The following is a 24646-nucleotide window of genomic DNA, read 5'->3' as shown; positions in this document are numbered from 1 at the left end:
CTATCAAATGTAGTACGGCCCACACAGGTTAAACAAATATATGCATCCAGTTTCAATAGAGTAGAATGTGATATTACAAGTGAAAGGAATGTATTATTACCATTTTATTTCAGTTTAATGCTGTTTCACTGGGATTCTATTATTTGGATTTGTAATGAATCAAGGCAATCTCTCTAGATGTAAATATGTTATTAATTTGTCAAATTAACACTAGTTATGTGGAGCACATGGTGCCAGATGGTAAGTTAAGTTTCAACAGACCAGGAGGGAAACTGAAATAGAGTTTAGTATTCACAGCCCCTTGAAGAAGGATCCAGCAGGCCTCAAGGGACTACACTGCAGAGTACAATGAAAGAGAGACAGGACCTGGGCACATGCCTTCATTATGGTCCATGAATGGAGTAATTTGGGGTTTCTACACTAAAGCCAGATTGGTCCATTCAAACCAAAATAGTGGGGCTTTGGAAAAACCTGTGGGGAACTTATCTAAGGAGCACATAGGAGGAGGGCTTAGCAGGTAGGTGAGACTATGATCAGAGGAGCTGTAGGGAAGTCACATCAGAAACTTAAAACTTGTGACTTTGAGGGTTGTTACTGAGGGCATCCAAATGGCTGACGGGTAAGTTTAAGGTTACTGCAGTCTGCTTTGTCAAACAATACACAAGACCAGGCAACAAAATGATGGAGTGACTTAGCTAAAGTCAACAAAATCTGAAAATGTGCATGCTGTAGTAATTATCAGAAAGTTCACAGTGAAGCAATTTTTGGTTCTTTCATATTCTAACAGTTCAAACAAAATAGATAAAGCCTGTGTTTACAAAATGTATTTCTGTGAAATATTTTTATGTGATTTTTTAGGCTTTTATTTTTTTTTTCAAAGAAATTAAAGGAAATTGAATTCTAAGTATGTACATTGTTCAGATTAACATTTTATTATACTTGTAGTAGCTTGAAAAATAACTGTCAAAATCATTAACTGACTTGTTGCTGTGATCTTAATGTTACTTAATATAACAGATTTAATTGTTCCTTTTACTGACCTCAGTGCTCAAAGTTATCTAGTGACAACTTTCTTTCCTGTAACTATCCATTATACCAAAAATATTTTAAAAATGAACGATAATTTAAGGAAACATTAATAAATGAGCATTCTATTTTTACTTATTTATTTTTAAATTTATTTTATTTCTTTTATTTTTTAACTTTACAATATTGTATTGGTTTTGCTAAATATCAACATGAATCCACCACAGGTATACACATGTTCCCGATCCTGAACCCTCCTCCCTCCTCCCTCCTCCCTCCCCATACTATCCCTCTGGGTCATCCCAGTGCACCAGCCCCAAGCATCCAGTATCGTGCATCGAACCTGAACTGGTGACTTGGAAGTAAGCCAGAAAGAAAAACACCAATACAGTATACTCTGTGGGAGCATTCTATTTTTACAATGTATTTTAAATTATCTAAAGACTTAATTTAAAATATATTTTAAATTATCTAAAGGCTTAAGGTAATTAAGGCTAAAGGCTTCAACAGTACGTGAATCATGAAATTTCAGATGTTCAAGCTGCATTTAGAAAAGGCAGAAGAACCAGAGATCACCTTTCCAACATCCGTTGAATCCTCAGAAAAGCAAGAGAATACCAGAAAAACATCTACTTCTGCTTTATTGATTACTCCAAAGCCTTTGACTCTGTGGATCGTGAGAAACTGTGGAAAATTCTTCAAGAGATGGAATACCAGACCATCTTACCTGCCTCCTGAAAAATCTGTATGTAGCTCAAAAAGGAACATTTAAAACCAGGCATGGAACAGACTGGTTCCACATTGGGAAAGGAGTATGTCGATGCTGTATATTGCCATCCTGCTTGTTTAACTTATATCATGATGTACCAGAGTACATCATGAGAAATGCCAGGTTGGATGAAGCACAAGCTAGAATCAAGATTGTGGGAGAAATATCAATAACCTCAGATACCCAGATGACACCACCCTGATGGTGGAAAGTGAAGAAGAAGTAAAGAGCTTCTTGATGAAGGTTAAAAAGGAGAATGAAAAAGATGACTTAAAACTCAACATTCAAAAAAAGAAGATCATGGCATCTGGTCCCATCACTTTGTGGCAAATAGATAGGGAAACACTGGAAACAGTGAAAGATTTTATTTTTGGGATCTCCATAATCACTGCAGATGGTGACTGGAGCCATGAAATTAATAGACACTTGTTCCTTGGAAGAAATGTTATGACCAACCTAGACAACAGATTAAAAAGCAGAGACATTACTTTGTCGAAAAAGGTCCATCTAGTCAAGGCTATGGTTTTTCCAGTAGTCATGTATGGATGTGAAAGTTGGACTATAAGAAAGCTGATCACCAAAGAATTGATGATTTTGAACTGTGGTGTCGGAGAAGACCCTTGAGAGTCCCTTGGACTGCAATGAAATCAAACCAGTTAACCCTAAAGGAAATCAGTCCTGAATGTTCATTGGAAGGACTGATGCTGAAGCTGAAACTCAAATACTTTGGCCACCTGACATGAAGAACTGACTCATTTGAAAAACCTGATGCTGGGAAAAATTGAAGGCAGGAGGAGAAGGGGATGACCCAGGATAAGATGTTTGCATGGCATCACTGCAAACATGTTTGATGGACATGAGTTTGAGCATACTCTGGGAGTTGGTGATGGACAAGGAAACCTAGTGTGCTGCAGTCCAGGGGTCACAAAGACATGACTGAGTGACTGAACTGAACTGAAAGGCTTAAGGTAGAGAAGACTGAAGGGACAATATTGTAGGAAGTGAAAACTGATTTTTATATTATATTAAGATTTGTATTATCTTTCTGATACAAGTTTTTGGTGCATGTTTGTACTTCCTGGGGGTCTTCAGTTTGCATTGTAAGTAAAAGGAGAGATGGAATTTATATTTTTTGCTAAAATTTGTATAGTGGCAGATTCTAAGCTCCACATAGTCCTAAATTATACATAAACATGTGATTTATATTTATGTATATTTACAATGCATCTTCCCAGATAGCTCAGTGAGTAAAGAATCTGTCTGCAATGCAGAAGACACAAGAGACTCAGGTTCAATCCCTGAGCTGGGAAGATCATCTGGAGAAGGGCCTGGCAATCCACTCCAGTATTCTTGCCTGAAGAATCCCATGGACAGTGGAGCCTGACAGACTACAGTCCATCAGATCACAAAGAATCAGACAGGACTGAAGTGACTGAGCTAAGCACAGTACAGCATATTGTATCTTTCTTTCTTGTATAAAAATGCTGCTATTTGAATGGCTACATGATAAGAGCTCAAAAGTTTGGAGGTGATCATTATTTGAAGATGATACTACCTTTAAAATGTTTCAGTTGACTACTATTCAGATACCTACAAAGATATCTTCAGTTCTGTCACTCAGTCATGTCCAGTTTTTGCGACACCATGGACTGCAGCACATCAGCCCTCCCTGTCCATCACCAACTCCTGGAGGTTATTCAAACTTGTGTCCATTGAGGTTATTGATATGTCTCCTGGAAATCTTGATTCAAGCTTGTGTTTCATCCAGTCCAGCATTTCTCATGATGTACTCTGCACATAAGTTAAACAAGCTGGGTGACAATATACAGCTTTGACATATTCCTTTCCTGATTTGGAACCAGTCTATTGTTCCATGTCCAGTTCTAACTATTGCTTCTTGTCCTGCATACAAATTATTCAGGATGCAGGTCAGGTGATCTGGTATTCCCATCTCTTTCAGAATTTACCACAGTTTGTTGTGATACACAGAGTCAATGGCTTTGACTTAGTGAATGATGCAGAAGTAGATGTTTTATGGAATACTCTTGCTTTTTCGGTGATTCAACGGATGTTGGCAAATTGATCTCTGGTTCCTCTGCCTTTTCTAAATGCAGCTTGAACATTTGGAAGTTCACGGTTCACATACTATTGAAGCTTGGCTTGGAGAATTTTGTGTATTACTTTACTAGCCTGTGAGATGAGTGCAATTGTGCAGTAGTCTGAGCATTCTTTGTCACTGCCTTTCTTTGGGATTGGGATGAAAACTGACTACTTCCAGTCCTGTGGCCACTGTTTTTTTTTTTTTTTTTCCTTCAAATTTGCTGGCATATTGAGTGCAGCACTTTTACAGCATCATGTTTTAGGATTTGAAATCGTTCATCCGGAATTCCATTACCTCCACTAGCTTTGTTCTTAGTGATGTTTCCTAAGGCTCACTTGACTTCGCATTCCAGGATGCCTGGCTCTCGGTTAGTGGTCACACTATCTTGGGCTTCCCTGGTGGCTCAGATGGTAAAGCATCTGCCTGCAATGCTGGAGACCTGGGTTCAATCCCTGGGTCAGGAAGATCTCCTGGAGAAGGAAATAGCAACCCACTCCAGTACTCTTGCTTGGAAAATTCCATGCACAGAGAAGCCTTGTAAGCTACAGTCCATGGGGTCGCAAAGAGTTGGACATGACTGAGCTACTTCACTTCTTCTTCATTGTGATTATCTGGGTCATGAGGATCTCTTTTGTGTAGGTCTTCTCTGTATTCTTGCCACCTCTTAATATCTTCTGCTTCTGTTAGGTCCATACAATTTCTGTCCTTTATTGTGCCCATCTTTGCATGAAATTTTTCCTTGGCATCTCTAATTTTCTTGGAGAGATCTCTAGTCTTTCCCATTCTATTGCTTCCCTCTAATTCTTTGCACTGATCACTGAGGAAGGCTTTCTTATCTTTCCTTGCTATTCTTTGGAACTCTGCATTCAAATGGGTATATCTTTCCTTTTCTTCTTTGCCTTTCACTTCTCTTTTTTCTTAGCTATTTGTAAGGCCTCCTCTGACAACCATTTTTCATTTTTGCATTTCTTTTTTCCTGGGGGTGATCTTGATCCCTGCTTCCTATACAATGTCACAAACCTCTGTCCATAGTTCATCAGACACTCTATCAGATCTAGTCCCTTAAATCTATTTCTCATTTCCACTATATAAACATAAGGAATTTGATTTAGGTCATACCTGAATGGTCTAGTGGTTTTTTCTACTTTCTTCAATTTAAGTCTGAATTTGGCAATAAGGAGTTCATGATCTGAGCCACAGTCAGCTTCTGGTCTTGTTTTTGTTGACTGTATAGAGCTTCTCCATCTTTGGCTGAAAAGAATATAATCAATCTGATTTCAGTATTGACCATCTGATGATGTCTCTGGGTAGAGTCTTCTCTTGTTTTGTTGGAAGAGGGTATTTGCTATAACTAGTGAATTCTCATGTCAAATTTCTGCTAGTTTTTGTCCTGCTTCTTTCTATACTGCTTGGCCATATTTGTCCATTACTCCAGGTGTTTCTTGACTTCCTACCTTTGCATTCCAGTGCCCTAAAATGAAAAGGACATCTTTTTTGTGTGTTAGTTCTAGAAGGTCTTATGGGTTTTCATAAAACCATTCAATTTCCGCTTCTTTAACATTACTGTTTGGGGCATAGACTTGAATTACTCTGATATTGAATGGTCTGCCTTGGAAACGAACAGAGATCATTCTTTCATTTTTGAGATTGGATCTAAGTGCTGCATTTTGGACTCTTTTGTTGACTATGATGGCTATGCCATTTCTTCAAAGGGAATCTTGCCCCATGGTAGTAGATATAATGGTCATCTGAGTTAAGTTCTCCCATTCCAGTCCATTTTAGTTCTCTGATTCCTAAACATCGATGTTCACTCTTACCATATCCTGTTTGACCACTTTCAATTTGCCTTGATTTATGGACCTAACTTTCCAAGTTCCTATGCAATATTTCTCTTCACAGCATTGGTCTTTACTTCCATCACCAGTCACACCCACAACTGGGTGTTGTTTTTCCTTTGGCTCTGTTTCTTCATTCTTTCTGGAGTTATTTCCCCCTGATCTCTGGTAGCATATTGGGCACCTACCAACCTGTGGAATTCATCTTTCAGTGTCCTATATTTTGGCCTTTTCATACTTTTCTTGGGGTTCTCAAGGCAAGAATACAGAAGTGGTTTGCCTTTCCCTTCTCCAGTGACAAGAATATCTTGCAGAGGTATAATTCAAGAACATTTCCTGCCTTCCACTTTTCTCCTGCTTTCCTTTTTCCCTATTTGTTTTTCTTCATAAATACTGAAGAATACCAATCTTCCTGTTGATAGGCCTTGTAGTAGGCATCAGGAACAATAGTGCACACACCAAACCAAACCACAGAAAATGGTTCCTCCTTTTCAGATGTTCACCACATTGTAATGAATATTAACATGTAAATAGTCCAACACAATAAAATGTAAGCTGAAAGACCCTGATGATGGGAAAAATTGAAGGCATAAGCAGAAGAGGATGACAGAAAATGAGATGATTAGATATCATCACTGAGTCAATGAATATGAATTTGAGCAAACTCCAGGAGTTAGTGTAAAACAGGGAAGCCTGACATGTTGCAGTCCATGGGGTCACAAAGAGTTGGGCACAACTTGACAACTGAACAAAAAAGGAGAGGGAAGAACAAGGTGTTGGGCTCAAAGGATGATTCTTCTTTTTCTTGTATTGAAGAAAGCAGCTTCAGAGGTCTCTTCCATTTATTAACAGTTCCAGCACACTGAAGGATCATTCTGGGCCTAGCTGTAACAGTTAAGGGCAGTCTACTAAAGTAGAAATTCTCTCCTCTAAAATGCCTTACATTATTGACCTTTCAGGCTTTCACTGAAGGCATACTGTTTAAAAGACAACTCTGGAGTTTTCAGGAAGGAAAGCAAAGATAAATTCTCTACCTACTTAAGAGTTTAAAACATGCACACTTTTCAGGCTTTATTAATCAAAACAGGAATCAGTACAATCAACACATTTTTGCTAACAAGACATAAGCTTGTTTATTCCTGTAGCATAAAAATCCATGCCTTAGGATTTGACAAACTCTTGGAAAGCATTTTCTGCCTCCTGCTGGTTGTGGAAGCATTTTCTCTGCAAAAAGTTTCAAGATACTTGAAGAAGTGGTAGTGTTTGGCAAGGGCCAGGTGAATATGGTGGATGAGACAAAACTTTTTAGCCTAATTTTTTCAACTTTTGAAGCTCTGGTTGTGTGATGTGTGGTTGGGTGTTGTCATGGAGAAGAAGTGGGCCCTTTCTTTTGACTGATGTGGCATTGCAGTTTTTGGTGTATCTCAATGATTTATTGTGTATCTTCTCAGATATAATGGTTTCACCGGGATTCAGAAAGATATAGTGGATCAAACCAGCAGACCACCAGTGACCATGACATTTTTTGGTGCAAGTTTGGCTTTGGGAAGTGCTTTGGAGCTTCTTTTTGGTCCAGTGACTGAGCTAGTTTTCACTAGTTGTCATATAAAATCCACTTTTCATGGAAAGTCACAATCTGATAGAGAAATGTTTCATTATTGTTGCATAGAATAAGAGAAGATGAATCTTCAAAACGACGATTTTTTTTTTCTGTTAGCTCATGAGGCACCCACCTATAGTTTTTTCCACCTTTCCAGTTTGCTTGAAATGCCGAATGACCATCACATATTTGACGCTGAGTTCTTCAGCAACCTCTTGTGTAGTTGCTAAGAGGATCAGTTTCTATGATTGATTTCAATTAGTTGTTATCAACTTATGATATTCTGCCACTATACTCCTCTTCCTCAAGGCTCTCCTCTCCTTTGCAAAACTTCTTGAACCACCACTGCACTGTACGTTTGTTAGCAGTTCCTGAGACAAATGCATTGTTGATATAGTGAGTTGTCTCTGCTGCATTATGACCAATTCTGAACTCGAATTAAAAAATCACTAGAATTTGTTTTTTGTCTAACAGTATTTCCATAGCCTAAATAAATGTAAAATAAACAGCAAGAAATAAGTCAATAGCAAAAATAAACATAAAGCTAGAAATGAACATTAAAATTATGTATAACATAACCACATTTATTTAAGAATGCATTCCAAAGTCAATTGGCAAAGTTCAACAATGCAAAACTGCAATTATTTTTGCACCAACCTAATATATAAACCTATATGCAGGTCAGGAAGCAACAGTTAGAACTGGACATGGAAAAACAGACTGGTTCCAAATAGGAAAAGGAGTACGTCAAGGCTCTATATTGTCACCCTGCTTATTTAACTTATATGAAGAGCACATCATGAGAAATGCTGAGCTGGAAGAAGCACAAGCTGGAATCAAGATTGCTGGGAGAAACATCAATAACCTCAGATATGCAGATGACACCACCCTTATGGCAGAAAGTGAAGAGGAACTAAAAAGCCTCTTGATGAAAGTGAAAGTAGAGAGTGAAAAAGTTGGCTTAAAGCTCAACATTCAGAAAACGAAGATCGTGGCATCCGGTCCTATCACTTCATGGGAAATAGATGGGAAAACAGTGGAAACAGTGACAGACTTTATTCTTTTGGGCTCCAAAATCACTGCAGATGGTGACTGCAGCCATGAAATTAAAAGACGCTTACTCCTTGGAAGAAAAGTTATGACCAACCTAGATAGCATATTGAAAAGCAGAGACCTTACTTTGCCAACAAAGGTCCATCTAGTCAAGGCTATGGTTTTTCCTGTGGTCATGTATGGATGTCAGAGTTGGACTGTGAAGAAAGATATAATCAAAACTATAATTTTTAGTAGTCATGTACAGATTTGAGAGTTGGATTAGAAAGAAGGCTGAGTGCTGAAGAATTAATGCTTTTGAATTTTGGTGCTCGAGAAGATTCTTGAAAGACCCTTGGACCGCAAGGAGATCAAACCAGTCAATCCTAAAAAAAATCAACCCTAAATATTCAGTGGCAGGACTGATGGTGAAGATGAAACTCCAATACTTTGGGCACCTGATGCAAAGAGCTGGCTCACTGAAAAATACTCTGACACTGGGAAAGACAGAAGGCAAAAGGAGAAGGGGGTCAGCAGCATCAGCAACTTAATGGATATGAATCTTAGCAAAACTCCAGGAGATTGTGAAGTACAGGGGTGCCTGGTGTGTTGCAGTTCATGGGGTTGCAAAGGGTGTGACACAACTTAGTGACTGAACAACAAATGTGTAATGTTTCCTCTTCTATTTAAAACAGTAAGACTGCAGTAAGACAGGACTACATTAAACTAAAGCTTGCTGCATAGTAAAGGAAACCATCAGAAAATGATAAGACAACCTTTAAGACATCTGCATTACATATATATTAAATGAAATATTACTCAGCCTTTAAAAAGAAGAACATTGTGTCATTTGTAACAACATGGGTGAAACTAAAGATCATAATGCTAAGTGAGATAAGTCAGACAGGAAAGGTAAATATTGCATAGTATCACTTATATGTTAAAAAAATAAATTTAATTTAAACTCAGAAAAAGAGAATAGAAAAGTGATTGCTGGTGGTTGGGAGTTGGGAGAAATAGAGATTGTTAACAGAGTATGAACTTTCACCTATAAGTGGAATAAGGCCAGAGGATCTATTGTATAGCATAACAAATATAGCTGATATTTCTGTATGGTATAATTGAAATTTGCTGACAGTAGAATTTAAATGTTCTCACCCAAAACAAAACAAAACAGTAAATATATAAGATAATGGACGTGTTAGTTAATTCATGGGTGAAATCTTTTAATAACATATATGTATATCAAATCATGTTATACATTTTAAATATCTTATTATTTAACTTGCCAATTATATGTCAATAAACCCAAAAATTTTAAATAAAATCTTAATAAACACATGCATAAAACTGTATAAAAATTTAAATATCATATTTTATTATACATATAATTCAATAAATTGACTGATATTCAATCTATCCATGGGACATTAATTTCTTCAGTGAATGTTTAATGAGTACCTACTATATTTATAGTAGATGAGAATAACTGTAATAGCAGAAGGGGATGGTTCTAAACAATCAATAGAATCAGTTGGACCAATAGAACTCTGTGATTTTTCAGATAATGAAGCTGAAAAGTCATGGTTTATAAAAAGATTTTGGTTTGAAAAACCATTTGAATATTGGTGTCATTAGAGTAGAAATAATGTTTGGCTTAATCCACATAGCATTCAGTACTGTATATTTAAAGTTATGATCACTGTCAGACATCCATGTAAATGTGTTAAATATTCAGTTGTATATGTAAGTTTGCAGCTATGAACCAAGATAGTACCAGAGATATACATCTGAGGATTATGAAATTACATGGCATTAGAAGCCATGAGAATGCATTAGACCAACTTTCTAGATAAAAGCATGTCTTATCTTTACTCAGGATGTAATATAATGTGATGTAATGAAGGTGTTGAAGCTTCATGATTCTTTAATCATCAAACATTTTTCAGATTTTCAGGCACATTAAATAATAAATTCTTCATTGTTCTAAGATGAAATAAACTATGAATTTGTTTAATTGTTGAAGATAAATTGGTCTGTGAACATGCAATACACGTAGTGAAATTTGAAAAGTAATGCGATTACTTTCAGTGGCCCGCACTCTATAGTAGCATTTATAGTGAGCCAATGATGCAGAAAAAAATTTTAGCACCTATCTCTGTGGTTTGATGTCAAACAATTAATTACAAATATGAACTTTCTAAAGATAAGTTTCCTCCCTAATTATTTTTGCTTGAAATTCATTTCACATTCTTTATATTTTAAAAAATGTAGTATAAATCTTGTGTAGTTGTTAAGACATTTATGAGAATCACTTCAAAATGTGAAGTGATCTTTGATGTTTTGGAAACATCTATCTATCTATCTATCAAGGTTGTAAGACATGAAGTCCTTCCACACCAATATGTTTAATCTAGTTATCTAAAAGACAGTCCCACCACATTTTGAATGTATATAGAGCAATTTTCAGTCCAGACTAACCAATGACTCCAAATAACCAATGATGGACAGTAACAAAGATTTCATTCTCACTCATGGCATGCCAATGTGGATGAGCTATGACTGTGCTCTGAGCTCTCCATTCCACAAAACCAGGTTGATGAAATAACTCTTGTTAACATTATTTCCAAGTAGAGTGAACAGAGAGGGGGTGTCTTAGTTTTAATTGCTATAAAAGTGACATAGATGGGGTGATTTCTAATGTTTGAAATTGACACTGTCCAGTTCTTCCACAGTCCATTGTCCAAAGCAAGTCAAAGAGCCAAGTCCAACACAACAAACATCATTTTCTAAAGAAGTGGAAATGAAGAATACAATATTTGCTAAACATAACTAATTTGCCAAAGATTTTCAGTTCCCAAAATCATTTAAATTATTATTTTCTTGAAATGGCAATAAATATAAAATATTTTAGGAATAAAAGTATTCTAATTGAATAGATTTACATATTTGATGCTTAAAGAGGTAGATGAACTCCTATGTTTTCAGAAATGAGGTTACCCGTAACGATTCATTTTCCAAGAAATACTATTAATCTTAAATTGGGGATTTCCTTGAAACTCAAGGGAATAAATCTCACATTTCAAGACATTATACACTATACACTTTTGGTTTTGTTTTTGTTATTGCTTTTGGTATTGTGTTGCTTTAGCTTTTGCCAAAATTCAGTTTTATTGTCTTGTGCAGCTTTCAAAAGCAAATACTAAGTATCTTAAATATTGAGGTCAAATAGTTATGTGAGTCAAGAATATTTTCAGATTTTTTATAAAAACAAACACACAGCATATTTCACAGTGGTACCATATTACTTATATTTTTGTATATAGAATTTGACAGCTGAGTGTATTTTAAAAAATTAATCTACATGTCTCTAACATCATCAGTAGAGAAAAAGCAAAAAAAAAAAAAAAAAAAAACACACTATACAACAGAGTTAATATCTCAGTGGATTTACAAACCTGATATAAACTTATAAAAAGTAAACATCACTCTTCTGAATGTCTGTAACCTATACAATGAAATAATTGAGCTATGTATTTCTTTTCCTTGTCCTCCTTTCATGATTAATGTTTTTAATAGCTCTTTAACATTTGAAAGCAAATACTCTAAAACTTATCTACGCAAAAGCCATTTATTTATTTTATTATTCTGTTTGGGAGTTTAGCATACAGCTGTTCAGCTGTTCTGATGATGTCTGCTGGGCTGGCAAAGACTTGCAGCTCACTGCCAAGTAGCTCGGTGACTGATCTGAGAGTGAGCTCTAGGAAAAGGTGCAACAGGGCCATGTGTCTGTCATCACTGGGGAAGTTAACTTAGGCCCTGTTACAAGGTGCTGATCAGGGTATTAACAGAAAGAATGGAAAATACACAGCCTCTTGAATCTTAGCTTCACGACTTACAGTCTCACTTTCAAAAAATGCTTTTGGTTAAAGCAAATAGCAAGACTAGCTTAAATTTAACATTGAGGGTAATAATTCTACTTCTTGATGGGAGGACTTGCAAAATATTGTGACTGTTTTTATCACAGCACAATAGTAGAGAATAATGTGTACTTTTATTATCAATAAATAGCATATATTGTCACCCTGCTTATTTAACTTATATGCAGAGTACATCATGAGAAATGCTGGCCTGGAAGAAGCACAAGCTGGAATTAAGATTGCCAGGAGAAATATCAATAACCTCAAATATACAGATGACACCACCCTTATGGCAGAAAGTGAAGAAGAACTAAAGAGGCTTTGGTTGAAAGTGAAAGAGGAGAGTGAAAAAGTAGGCTTAAAGCTCAACATTCAGAAAATGAAGATCTTGGCATCTGGTCCCATCACTTCATGGGAAATAGATGGGGAAACAGGGGAAACAGTGGCTGACTTTGTATTTTGGGGCTCGAAAATCACTGCAGATGGTGATTGCAGCCATGAAATTAAAAGATGTTTACTCCTTGGAAGGAAAGTTATGACCAACCTAGATAGCATAGTAAAAAGCAGAGACATTACTTTGCCAACAAAGACCTGTCTAGTTAAGGCTATGGTTTCTCCAGTGGTCATGTATGGATGTGAGAGTTGGACTGTGAAGAAAGCTGAGTGTCGAAGAACTGATACTTTTGAACTGTGGTGTTGGAGAAGACTCTTGTGAGTCCCTTGGACTACAAGGAGATCCAACCAGTCCATCCTAAAGGAGACCAGTCCTGGGTGTTCATTGGAAGGACTGATGTTGAAGCTGAAACTCCAATAGTTTGTCCACCTCATGCAAAGAGTTGACTCATTTTAAAAGACCCTGATGCTGGGAGGGATTGGGGACAGGAAGAGAAGGGGATGACAGCAGATGAGATGGCTGAATGGCATCACTGACTCGATTGACATGAGTTTGGGTAAACTCCGGGTATTGGTGATGGACAGGGAGGCCTGGTGTGCTGAGATTCATGGGGTCGCAGAGAGTCTGACACGACTGAGCGACTGAACTGAACTGATACATATAAACAATGCAGATTGATGGATACTTCTAATGCTGAACTCATTATTACTTATCACTTCCATTGGTATTTCCTCTATATTTAGGCCTTTATTCAACATACATTTCATGGCAATACTTATTGAAGTATTCATAAACATCATCTTTTCCTTTTATAACTAAAGGCTAAGCAACTTTGGTAAATGTCTTTGTCATTGTTACTGCAAATCAACAACTGATAACCAACTATATTTTAATCAAAATTTTTTCAAAAGATTATAAATCCTTGTCCTTCCCTGGTGGCTCAGAAGGTGAAGAATCTGCCTGCAATGTGGAATACCTGGGTTCGATCCCTGGGTTCGGAAGATCCCATGGAAGAGGGCATGGCAACCAACTTCAATATTCTTCCCTGGAGAATCCTCATGAACAGAGGAGCTGGGCAGGCTACAGTTCATGGGGTCACAAAGAGTCAGACAAGACTGAGTGACTAAGCACATAAATCCTTACTTTTTCCAATAATTTTTTTCTGATAATTATTAGGCAATTATATCACTTAAATTTGGCCATAAAACATTTCAGATAGTAATAAAGAAAACTAAAAATAGATTTAAAATACATCATATGGACATTTTATTTCCCCTTTAGTTTTATGTGAATTTACATTTTGATGAACTGTAGTTCAGTTCAGTTCATTTCAGTCGCTCGGTTCTGTCCGACTCTTGGCGACCCCATGAACCACAGCATGCCAGGCCTTCCTGTCCATCATCAACTCCTGGAGTTTACCCAAACTCATGTCCATCAAGTCGGTGATGCCATCCAACCATTTCATCCTCTGTCATCCCCTTCTCTTCCTGCCCCCAATCCCTCCCAGCATCAGGGTGTTTTCAAATGAGTCACCTTTTTGCATCAGGGGGTCAAAGTACTGGAGTTTCAGCCTCAACATCAGTCCTTCCAATGAATACCCAGGACTGATCTCCCTCAGGATGGACTGTTTGGACATCCTTGCAGCCCAAGGGACTCTCAAGAGTCTTCTCCAATACCACAGTTCAAAAGCATCAATTCTTCTGCGTATTGATGTAGAATTTTTTTATTTATGGAAAAATCATCTTTGTCAAAGAAATAAATATAAATTAATTTGGATAATGCACACACACACACACACACATATATAGTTTATTCCCTATAATTATGAGGCTGAGTAATTAATCAATAAGTAAATAATATCAATCATTTGCTAAATGTTTTCTTCATATAGTTAACTTTCATTAATGATACGTGTTGATTATTTGGAAAGGAATATAATTGTCATTTGATCACTAGCTTTTATAATAGATTTTTAAAATGATTACTTATTTTTCTCATAGGTGATACTATTTTATTTGAAAGAGTCCTCCAATATGTATGGAGAAACCAATTCATTTAAACATAATTTGGGCTTCCTTATTTCAGTAATACAGTGTTAAGTGCAAACTTCCCTGAGTGCAAGGATTATTTTGACTTCACAAACTCGTAAGAAAGCATAATCAACATCATCAAAGAAATAATCATAAACATTAATTTCACAAATATACTTATAATTCTTTGGTCTTTATGGTCTCCTTTAGTGCTAAAATATTCTCATTTAGGTAATAAAACATATATTCTAAAAAATATTCCAGAAAGTTTATTCACCATGGAAAACAGTGTAGTCTTAAAATCCAACACATTATTTTCTAATTTAATAAAAGCAAACACTTCTTTTTCTTTCTTTATTTATTTTGTAATTTCAGTTCAGTTCAGTTCAGTCACTCAGTTGTGTCCAACTCTTTACAACCCAATGAAACACAGCATGCCAGGCCTCCCTGTCCATCACCAACTCCTGGAGTCCACCCAAACCCATGCCCATCGAATCAATGATGCCATCCAACCATCTCATTCACTGTCTTCTCCTTCTTCTCCTGCACTCAATCTTTGCCAGCATCAGGGTCTTTCAAATGAGTCTTCGCATCAGGTGGCCAAAATATTAGAGTTTCAGCTTCAACATCAGTCCTTCCAATGTACACCCAGGACCGATCTCCTTTAGGATGGACTGGTTGGATCTCCTTTCAGTCCAAGGGACTCTCAAGAGTCTTCTCCAACACCACATGTCAAAAGCATCAATTCTTCTACACTCAGCTTCCTTTATAGTCCAACTCTCACATCCATACATGACCACTGGAAAAACCATAGCCTTGACTAGATGGACCTTTGTTGGCAAAATAATGACTCTGCTTTTTAATATGCTATCTAGGTTGGTCATAACTTTCCTTCCAAGAAGTAAGTGTCTTTTAATTTCATGGCTGCAATCAGCACCTGCAGTGATTTTGGAGCCCAGGAAAAAAAAAAAAAAAAAAAAGTCAGCCACTATTTCCACTGTTTCCCCATCTATTTGCCATGAAGTGATGGGACCAGGTTCCATGATCTTAGTTTTCTGAATGTTGAGCTTTAAGCCAACTTTTTCACTCTCCTCTTTCACTTTCATCAAGAGGCTTTTTAGTTCCTCTTCACTTTCTGCCATAAGGGTGGTGTCATCTGTATATTTGAGGTTACTGGTATTTCTCCCAGCAATCTTGATTCCAGCTTGTGTTTCTTCCAGCCCAGGATTTCTCATGATGTACTCTGCATATTAGTTAAATAAGCAGAGTGACAATATACAGCCTTGTCATACTCCTTTTCCTATTTGAAACCAGTCTGTTTTTCCATGTCCAGTTCTAACTGTTGCTTCCTGACCTGCATACAAATTTCTCAAGACGAAGGTCAGGTGGTCTGGTATTCCCATCTCTTTCAGAATATTCCACAGTTGATTGTGATCCACACAGTCAAAGGCTTTGGCATAGTCAATAAAGCAGAAATTGGTGTTTTTTCTGAAACTCTCTTGCTTTTTCCATGATCCAGCATATGTTGGCATTTTGATCTCTGGTTCCTCTGCCTTTTCTAAAACCAGCTTGAACATCTGGAAGTTCATGTTTCACATATTGCTGAAGCCTGGCTTGTAGAATTTTGAGCATTGCTTTACCAGAGTATGAGATGAGTGCAATTGTGTGGTAGTTTTAGCATTCTTTGGGATTGCCTTTCTTTGGGATTGGAATGAACACTGACCTTTTCCAGTCCTGTTGCCACTGCTGAGTTGGGCATCAAACTCTAGTTGCAATTTTACATTTTGTTTCATATTTTCAACATGTTAGAATATCAAGCTATAAGGCAGAAAAGGTATAGAAATAGCCGCTTGTTCAGTACGTGATGTATAAAGACTATTATTTTCACATTAAATAGAAATTAAATGGCTTGATAATAGACACTGTAAATGAATATTCTAGTCACTAAAGGATATTTAATTTTATTGAAGGATTGCAAAAATTAAATGTTAGTTTTAGAGTGGTTATTAACACTGTATTTATGTCTGCAATGTTATAATCATATAATAGTTATATAGAATAAAATCAGATACTCAGAGTCATATTTTCAACCATACTTTTCTTTCTACTCTTATATTTACAATACTTATATGATATGTACATATATATGTAATGAGAAAATAAATAATATTTAGGCTACAATTCTAGGTAAAATGTATATTTACACATAATTCATTTGGAGCTAAATATTTATTTAAAAGAAAATTATTCAGAAGGATATATTTTTGAAAATTTCCATGGTGAAAATTTTTTTATTTATTTATTTTTTTCTCTCTCTTTTTTTTTATTTTTTATTTTTATTTAATTAGTATACATGTGTTCCCCATCCTGAACCCTTCTCCCTCCTCCCTCCCCATACCATCCCTCTGGGTTGTCCCAGTGCACCAGCCCCAAGCATCCAGCATCGTGCATATTTTAAAGAATTTATGTATGAATGCTTATTTTTATATTTTAAAAAATAATTGACAAAATGTGTTATTGTAACATATAAAGAACCATTTGCTATGATAATAAAATCTGAAATACATGTATGTATACATACTTTTTTTTTTGACAGTGCAAAGCTTTTCTTAAAATAACCCACTATATTATATAAAGAGCTTTCTTGGTGGCTCAGACAGTAAAAGAATTGCCACTTTTGAAGTTCAAAAAGTAGTAATAGTGAAAAAAAATTATTTTGTGAAATACTGCAGTATCTTCACAAGGGGGAAATTCAAGCAAACCCTAAATTGCACTTTAACATGAAAATATTTTTCTAAGTCCATCAACTTAAATGTTGAAAACAGTAATGATGATGCAAAACTCAACTATGATTAGTTGAAATTTAGGAATAAATTTTTGGTTCAACTAATTAACATCAATTACCTTGTGTACTTAACATTTTAAGACCAAGTCACTCTGATTATAAAGAAAGATTAATGAAGAGAATTTTAAAATTTCAGATGACAGAATACTTTTTCTCCCAACAGCACAATTAATTGTGATTTACAAAAACGAATGAATTATTGCAAAGATAGCTAGCTGGTCCCTGTTGTTTAAACTGGCTAAAAGTAGAAATTATTATGAAAAAATTTCTTAATAAATCTACAGAGACATTTATTTAGTAATCATAAAGTCTTATATGCTCTATTAATGGTCATATTTTCCTCTTTTTGTGCTGAGTACAACTAAAGTACTGAAAGAGTTGACAAAGCACAAGCTTGTGGCTAATTGAGCAACACTTACTGTCTGAATCATTTCATGGTTAATCATATATTTTTCTGCTGTATTTGACTAAAATTGTTCTAGAAAAGGGCAATTCTCAAAGATTTATTCAAAGTCAGCAGCTTTTGTTTTTTAACAAGTGAAATTTAAATGTAACAATAAAAATATTAAATTTAAAACTTTGTGAAAAGCTTGTAATAATAACCCAGTTTCCACAAGTAGGTTTTTTTCAGGGTAACATAATTTTAGTCTTGGAAGTCTATAAATTCAGGGAGGGAAATGTGTATATGCCAAGTTAGAAGATTGTTATTTACTGTATGCTGGTTTGAAAAACAAAGCATACAGCTTTTCCATAGTAATCTTGTGAAAGATTTTTCATATCAAATCATGGGGCTTCTGTTTTCATGCAAATTTCTGCTCATATCTTTATTTTTCACTTCAACAAAAGTGACCTAACACTGTACTATATGCTATATGGTATGCTACACGTTGAAACACAAACTACGATACACCAGATAATTGTTTTCAAGGATTTCATAGACTGTTAGAACCACTGGCATGTATACACAAGATTCAGTTCAGTTCATTTCAGGAGTTGACTCATATCCGACTCTTTGCGACAACATGGACTGCAATGCACCATGCTTCTCTGTTCATCACCAACTCCTGGAATTTATTTAAACTCATGTCCATTGAGTCAGTGATGCCATCCAAAGATCTCATCCTCTCTCATCCCCTTCTTGTCCTGTCTTCAATCTTTCCCAGAATCAGGGTCTTTTCAAATGAGTCAGTTCTTCACATCAGGTGGCCAAAATATTGGAGTTTCAGCTTCAGTATTAGTCATTCCAATGAATATTCAGGACTGATTTCCTTTAGGATGAACTGGTTGGACCTCCTTACAGTCCAAGGGACTCTCAATAGTCTTCTCCAACACCACACTTCAAAAGCACCAAATTCTTCAGTGCTCAGCTTTCTTTATAATCTAACTCTCACATACACACAATGACTATTGGAAAAACCATAGCCCTGACTAGACAGACCTTTGTTGGCAAAGTAATGTCTCTGCTTTTTACTATGCTGTCTAGTTTGCTCACAACTTTTCTTCCAAGGAGTAAGCGTCTTTTAATTATATAGCTGCAGTCACCATCTGTAGTGATTTTGGAGCCCCCCAAAATAAAGTCTGTCACTGTTTCCATTGTTTCCCCATCTATTTGCCATGAAGTGATGGGACTGGATGCTATGATCTTAAAATTTTGAATGTTGAGTTTTAAGCAAGCTTTTTCAGTTTCCTCTTTCACTTTCATCAAGAGGCTCTTTAGTGGTGTTTTTTTTTTGTTTGTTTTTTCATTTTCTACCATAAATTTGGTGTCATCTGCAAATCTGGGGTTATTGATATTTCTCCTGGCAAACTTGATTCCAGCTTGTGGTTCATCCAGTCCAGTATTTCTCATGATGCACTCTGCATATAAGTTAAATAAGAAGGGTGACAATATACAGCCTTGACATACTCCTTTTCCTATTTGGAACCAGTCTGTTGTTCCATGTCCAGTTCTAACTGTTGCTTTTTGACCTGCATACAAATTTCTCAGGAGGCAAGTGGTCTGTTATTCCCATCTCTTTCAGAATTTTCCACAGTTTTTTGGGATCCACACAGTCAAGATTATGTGCCCCCAAATAGTGGAAGCTGAGCAGACAGTGAACCCTAACTGAGGAATTAATCATGAAAATTATTACTATATTATATTATATTTTTAAATATATGGCTCTTGAAAAGACTGATGAACAGATATTTTTTACTCTAGAGAATAGTACGTGGATCTTAGGTGTCTTTGTCAGAGGCCACAACATATAATGGTGCTTTGTTATTTAATGTTATTTACGGTTATTAAATAACAATGAACTACTGGAGTGAATATTACTAAAACAAACCATCACCTTTAAAAATATAATTCAAATATCAAAGTTTAATAATCAAAATTAAAACATGATACATTTAGGCATAAAAATATGTATTATGCTCTCTAAATTTTTCAAATATTTCCAACTTTTAGAAAAGACAATGATATGAAGAACTTAAAATTCACACTAACAGAATCATTTAGGTTTCTTTTGTAATTTAAAGCATAACACAAATGGAAAAAAATATCATTCTTCAGTGCTTGAAACTTTCTGGTTTAGTAAAATATAAACATAGAAGAAATAAGAAATAATTCTGAATGGTTTGTCACACTTGGTTAAGGAGGGAATGGAATATAGTAAAAGAAATGTACTCTTTGTTATGCTTTTGATTTATAATACAATATTAAATATGATAATTTCAATAAAAACTGCCTAGAATATTATTATGTACCATCCCTTTGGACACATTTTTTTTCATTTTATCCTCCCAAAATAGCCATAAGAAGATTTTAACGTAGCAAAAACTAAAATAAACCATGCACACAATATTCTATATTTGTTTAGAGAAAGGAAATACATTTGACTTGCATGAATATGAAAATGTATTTGACATAGTCCTTGAAGGATTGTTGGATTTTTCATAAGCCAATGAGAAATCAGAAGCAGAGGGGAATTTCAGTTTGTAAGCTGGCTAGGGACTGAATCAGAAAGTCAGAAAGTACTTTAATGGTTTGGGGTGTTTTGATAAAACTCTTATCCTAATGAATTTTCCTATTTAGATGAAGAAATATTTTCCCTTATTCTCTTTTCTAACATTTTTGTAGTTATTATTTAATTGCTAGGTCATGTCCAACTCTTTGTGACTGCAGCACACCAGACTTCCCTGTCCTTCACTATCTGAGTTTGCTAAAGTTCTAGTCCTTTGAGCTGGTAATGCTAACTAATTATCTCATCCTCTGCCATACTTTTCTCCTTTTCTGTTGTTGTTGCCATTTTCTACTCCAAAGGTTCTTCCTGATCCAGGAATAGAGCCTGTGTCTCTTGCATCTCCCACATTGGCAGGTGGATTCTTTATCACTCTGATATCTGGAAGCCCTTTTCTAACATTGGAAAGATTTAATTTCTGTAGATTCAGTTCAGTTCAGTTCAGTCGCTCAGTCGTGCCCGACTCTTTGCGACCCGATGAATCGCAGCACACCAGGCCACCCTGTCCATCACCAACACCCGGAGTTCACTCAGACTCACATCCATCGAGTCAGTGATGCCATCCAGCCGTCTCATCCTCTGTGGTCCCCTTCTCCTCCTGTCCCGAATCCCTTCCAGCATCAGAGTCTTTTAGGACCAAATAATAATAATATACTTAAAGAATAATAAAAAAAAATATCTAACAGATTTTTGATGGTCCTATGGCACCTTGGGTGAAGATTTTAAAAACATAACTATGAAACTTAGAATATTTTGTTTCTTTACATGATATTCTGAAGTAAATATTTCCCTCTTTTGTTTGTGTAAATAAATTTTATATCCCTGGATCCTTCTGATAACTCTTTTGCTTTATTTATTTTTTTTATTTTTATTTATTTATTTATGTATTTTTATTATTTTTACTTTATTTATTTTTATTTATTTTATCATTCATACTTTGAATTGATAATCCCACCAATTTGGAAATCAGAAACTGAATATCACAGGCAGAGAAAATCAATAAAAATAAATCTTGAAATAAGAATTTGGATGACCTCATCATTACATTATTGCTGTTATATATAAATACAAAACTCTGGCAAAAGCCTTAAAGAGGCAATGTTTCAAAATTATCAGAGAGGTAGTGACTAGAGAGCTAAACAAAAAAGCTAGACATTTTGTACTTATTTTATATTTTAAACCTATTAAACAAATGTTTTCTTATTAAATGAATATGAAGCAAACAAATTAATACTTTTTGTTAATCATTCTCTCCATTTTTCAGGTGACACAAAAATCTACCATTCATGATGTTAAGCAGAAATTTCACAAAGCATGTAAGTTTATATACAATTTTGAATTTATATTACAGTCTTTTTCTCAAATTGGTTCAGATTTACCTATAAGAATAAGTTCAATGTTATGATGGAAAGAGTATGTGGAAATCATATTTTTACAGGGAACTCAGAAATAATACTATGATAAATGCCCCTTCATCGTGAACATTTTCATATCTACCTCTTTAACTCACACTCTAATCTTCAAAACTCAAAGTTTTATTTGAACTTTTTCATTCTATTTCTTTTTTTTTAAATTTTATTTTATTTTTAAACTTTACATAATTGTATTAGTTTTGCCAAATATCAAAATGAATCCACCACAGGTATACATGTGTTCCCCATCCTGAACCCTTCTCCCTCCTCCCTCCCCATACCATCCCTCTGGGTCGTCCCAGTGCACTAGCCCCAAGCATCCAGTATCCTGCATCGAACCTGGACTGGCAACTCGTTTCTTACATGATATTTTACATGTTTCAATGCCATTCTCCCAAATCTTCCCACCCTCTCCCTCTCCCACAGAGTCCATAAGACTGTTGTATACATCAGTGTCTCTTTTGCTGTCTCGTACACCGGGTTATTGTTAACAGGAAACATCCTATATGTGAAAGTCATTAATAAATATAAGATATTTCCTTATATTTAAGCAAATATAGAGCATGTTTTTTATTTCATGTATTTATACTGATTAAATATCTATCACATAGGAATACTTAAAAATTGCATTTAAATTGTTATTTAATTTTACTAATGGCTAGATTTTCCTCATTAATAGATATCCTATTATTATTTATAGGGAAATATATATATGAAATTTGTTTAATTTTTATTTTTACAACTTTTGACTAGTTTACCTATAGTTATTAACATAGTGATGATGCCTATAATTACCAGTTAACAATTTTTAATAAACTTCATTTTTAGGGCATTTTTAAATTCATGATAGATTGTTCAGAAAATACACAGAGTTCCAATATACCCCTGCCCCACACATGGACAACATGCATGCTCAGTCCCAGTTTCATGTCTGACTTTTTGGGGTCCCATGGGCTCCTCTCTCCATGGGATTTTCCCTGGCAAGAATACTGGAGTGGGTTGCCATTCCTCCTCCAGGGGATCATCCTGACTCAGCGATCAAACCCTCATCTCATGCATTGCAAGTGGATTATTTGTGCTGGGCAAACACAGAAAACCATGGGCAGCATTCTCCACCATAATATTCAGAAGAGTATATTTGTTATACTCCCAGAACCTACAATGACACATCATTATTGTCCTAAGTGCATAGTTACATTAGAATTCATTTTCGGTGTTGCACATTCTATAGATTTTGCAAAGGAGCATTTTCAATACTTCTAGATTTACTTGAACAATGTTTCTTTTCAGAAAATACTTAAAGCTCATAATTTAATTTATTAGTTTTTTAAAAAATACTTGAGTAAACTAGGAAAATTATTTCATTATTTTCTTTCAGGAAAGATGCAGAATATTTGCTGAATATTTTTTGTGTATATGACATGATAGGCATAATGAATAAATGAAAACAGAAAATTTCTCACTATCCCTCAAAAATTCTATATATAATAAATAAATAAATATACCATATATCATATTATATTACAATACATTATATTTTAATTTATATAAATATATATACTATAACATATATTATATATACTATATATATTATATATATATATAAAGATATATCTTGTTGATATTTCTCCTAGCAATCTTGATTCCAGCTTGTGATTCATCCACCCTGGCATTTGCATGATGTACTCTACATTTAAGTTAAACAAACAGGGTGACAGTATACTTGTCACCTTGACATACTCCTTTCCCAGTTTGGAACTCCTTTATTCCATGTTCAGTTTTAACTGTTGTTTCTTGACAAACATACAGGTTTCTCAGAAAACAAGTAAAGTGGTCTGGTATTCCCATCTCTTTAAGAACTTTCCACAGTTTGTTGTTATCCACATAGTAAAAGGCTTTAGTGTAGTCAGTGAAGAAGAAGTAGGTATTTTACTGGAATCATTACAAAATTTCTCTATGATCCAACAAATGTTGGCAATTTGATCTCAGGTTCCTCTGTTTTTTCTAAATCTGGATTATACATCTGGAAGCTCTCTGTTCACGTACTGTTGAAACCTCACGTGAGCATAACCTCAGTAGCATGTGAAATAAACACAACTGTACTATAGTTTGAACATTCTTTGACACTACGCTTCTTTGGGATTGGAATGAAAACTGACATTTTACAGTCCCGTGGCCATTGCTGAGTTTTCTAAATTTGCTTACATATTGAGTTCAACACTTTAATAAGAACTTCTTTTAGTATTTTAAATAGCTCAAATGGAATTCCATCACCAAAACTGGATTTTTATGTAATCAATTCAGTTCAGTTCAGTTCATTTCGGTCACTCAGTCATGTCCAACTCTTTGCAATCCCATGAATTACAGCACCCCAGGCCTCCCTGTCCATCAACAACTCCCGGAGTTTACTCAAACTCATGTCCATTGAGTCAGTGATTGCCATCATACTCATCCGGTGTTGTCCCCTTCTCCTCCTTCCTTCAATCTTTCCCAGCATCAGGGTCTTTTCAAATGAGTTGGTTCTTCTCATAACGTGGCCAAATATTAGAGTTTTAGCTTCAGCATAAGTCCTTCCAGCGAATATCCAGGACTGATCTCCTTTAGTATGGACTGGTTTGATCTCCTTGCAGTCCAAGGGTCTCTCAAGAGTCTTCTCCAACACCACAGTTCAAAAGCATCA

General features: G+C 35.4%; 1 protein-coding gene across 1 annotated transcript in view; it reads left to right on the top strand.

The window, feature by feature from the left end:
• The window catches only part of TECRL (trans-2,3-enoyl-CoA reductase like), a 142457-nt gene that overhangs the window by 14963 nt on the left and 102848 nt on the right, over positions 1–24646 (top strand). Inside the window, exon 2 of the mRNA XM_061420296.1 lies at positions 21819–21870. Within this exon, the coding sequence (XP_061276280.1) occupies positions 21819–21870 (52 nt within the window). The remainder of the gene's footprint in view (positions 1–21818; positions 21871–24646) is intronic.

The sequence above is a fragment of the Bos javanicus genome, chromosome 6 (genome assembly GCF_032452875.1).
Source record: "Bos javanicus breed banteng chromosome 6, ARS-OSU_banteng_1.0, whole genome shotgun sequence".
Classification (NCBI taxonomy): domain Eukaryota; kingdom Metazoa; phylum Chordata; class Mammalia; order Artiodactyla; family Bovidae; genus Bos; species Bos javanicus.
The sequence above is the reverse complement of the archived record's forward strand: the minus strand, read 5'-3'. Positions and strand labels throughout refer to the sequence as shown.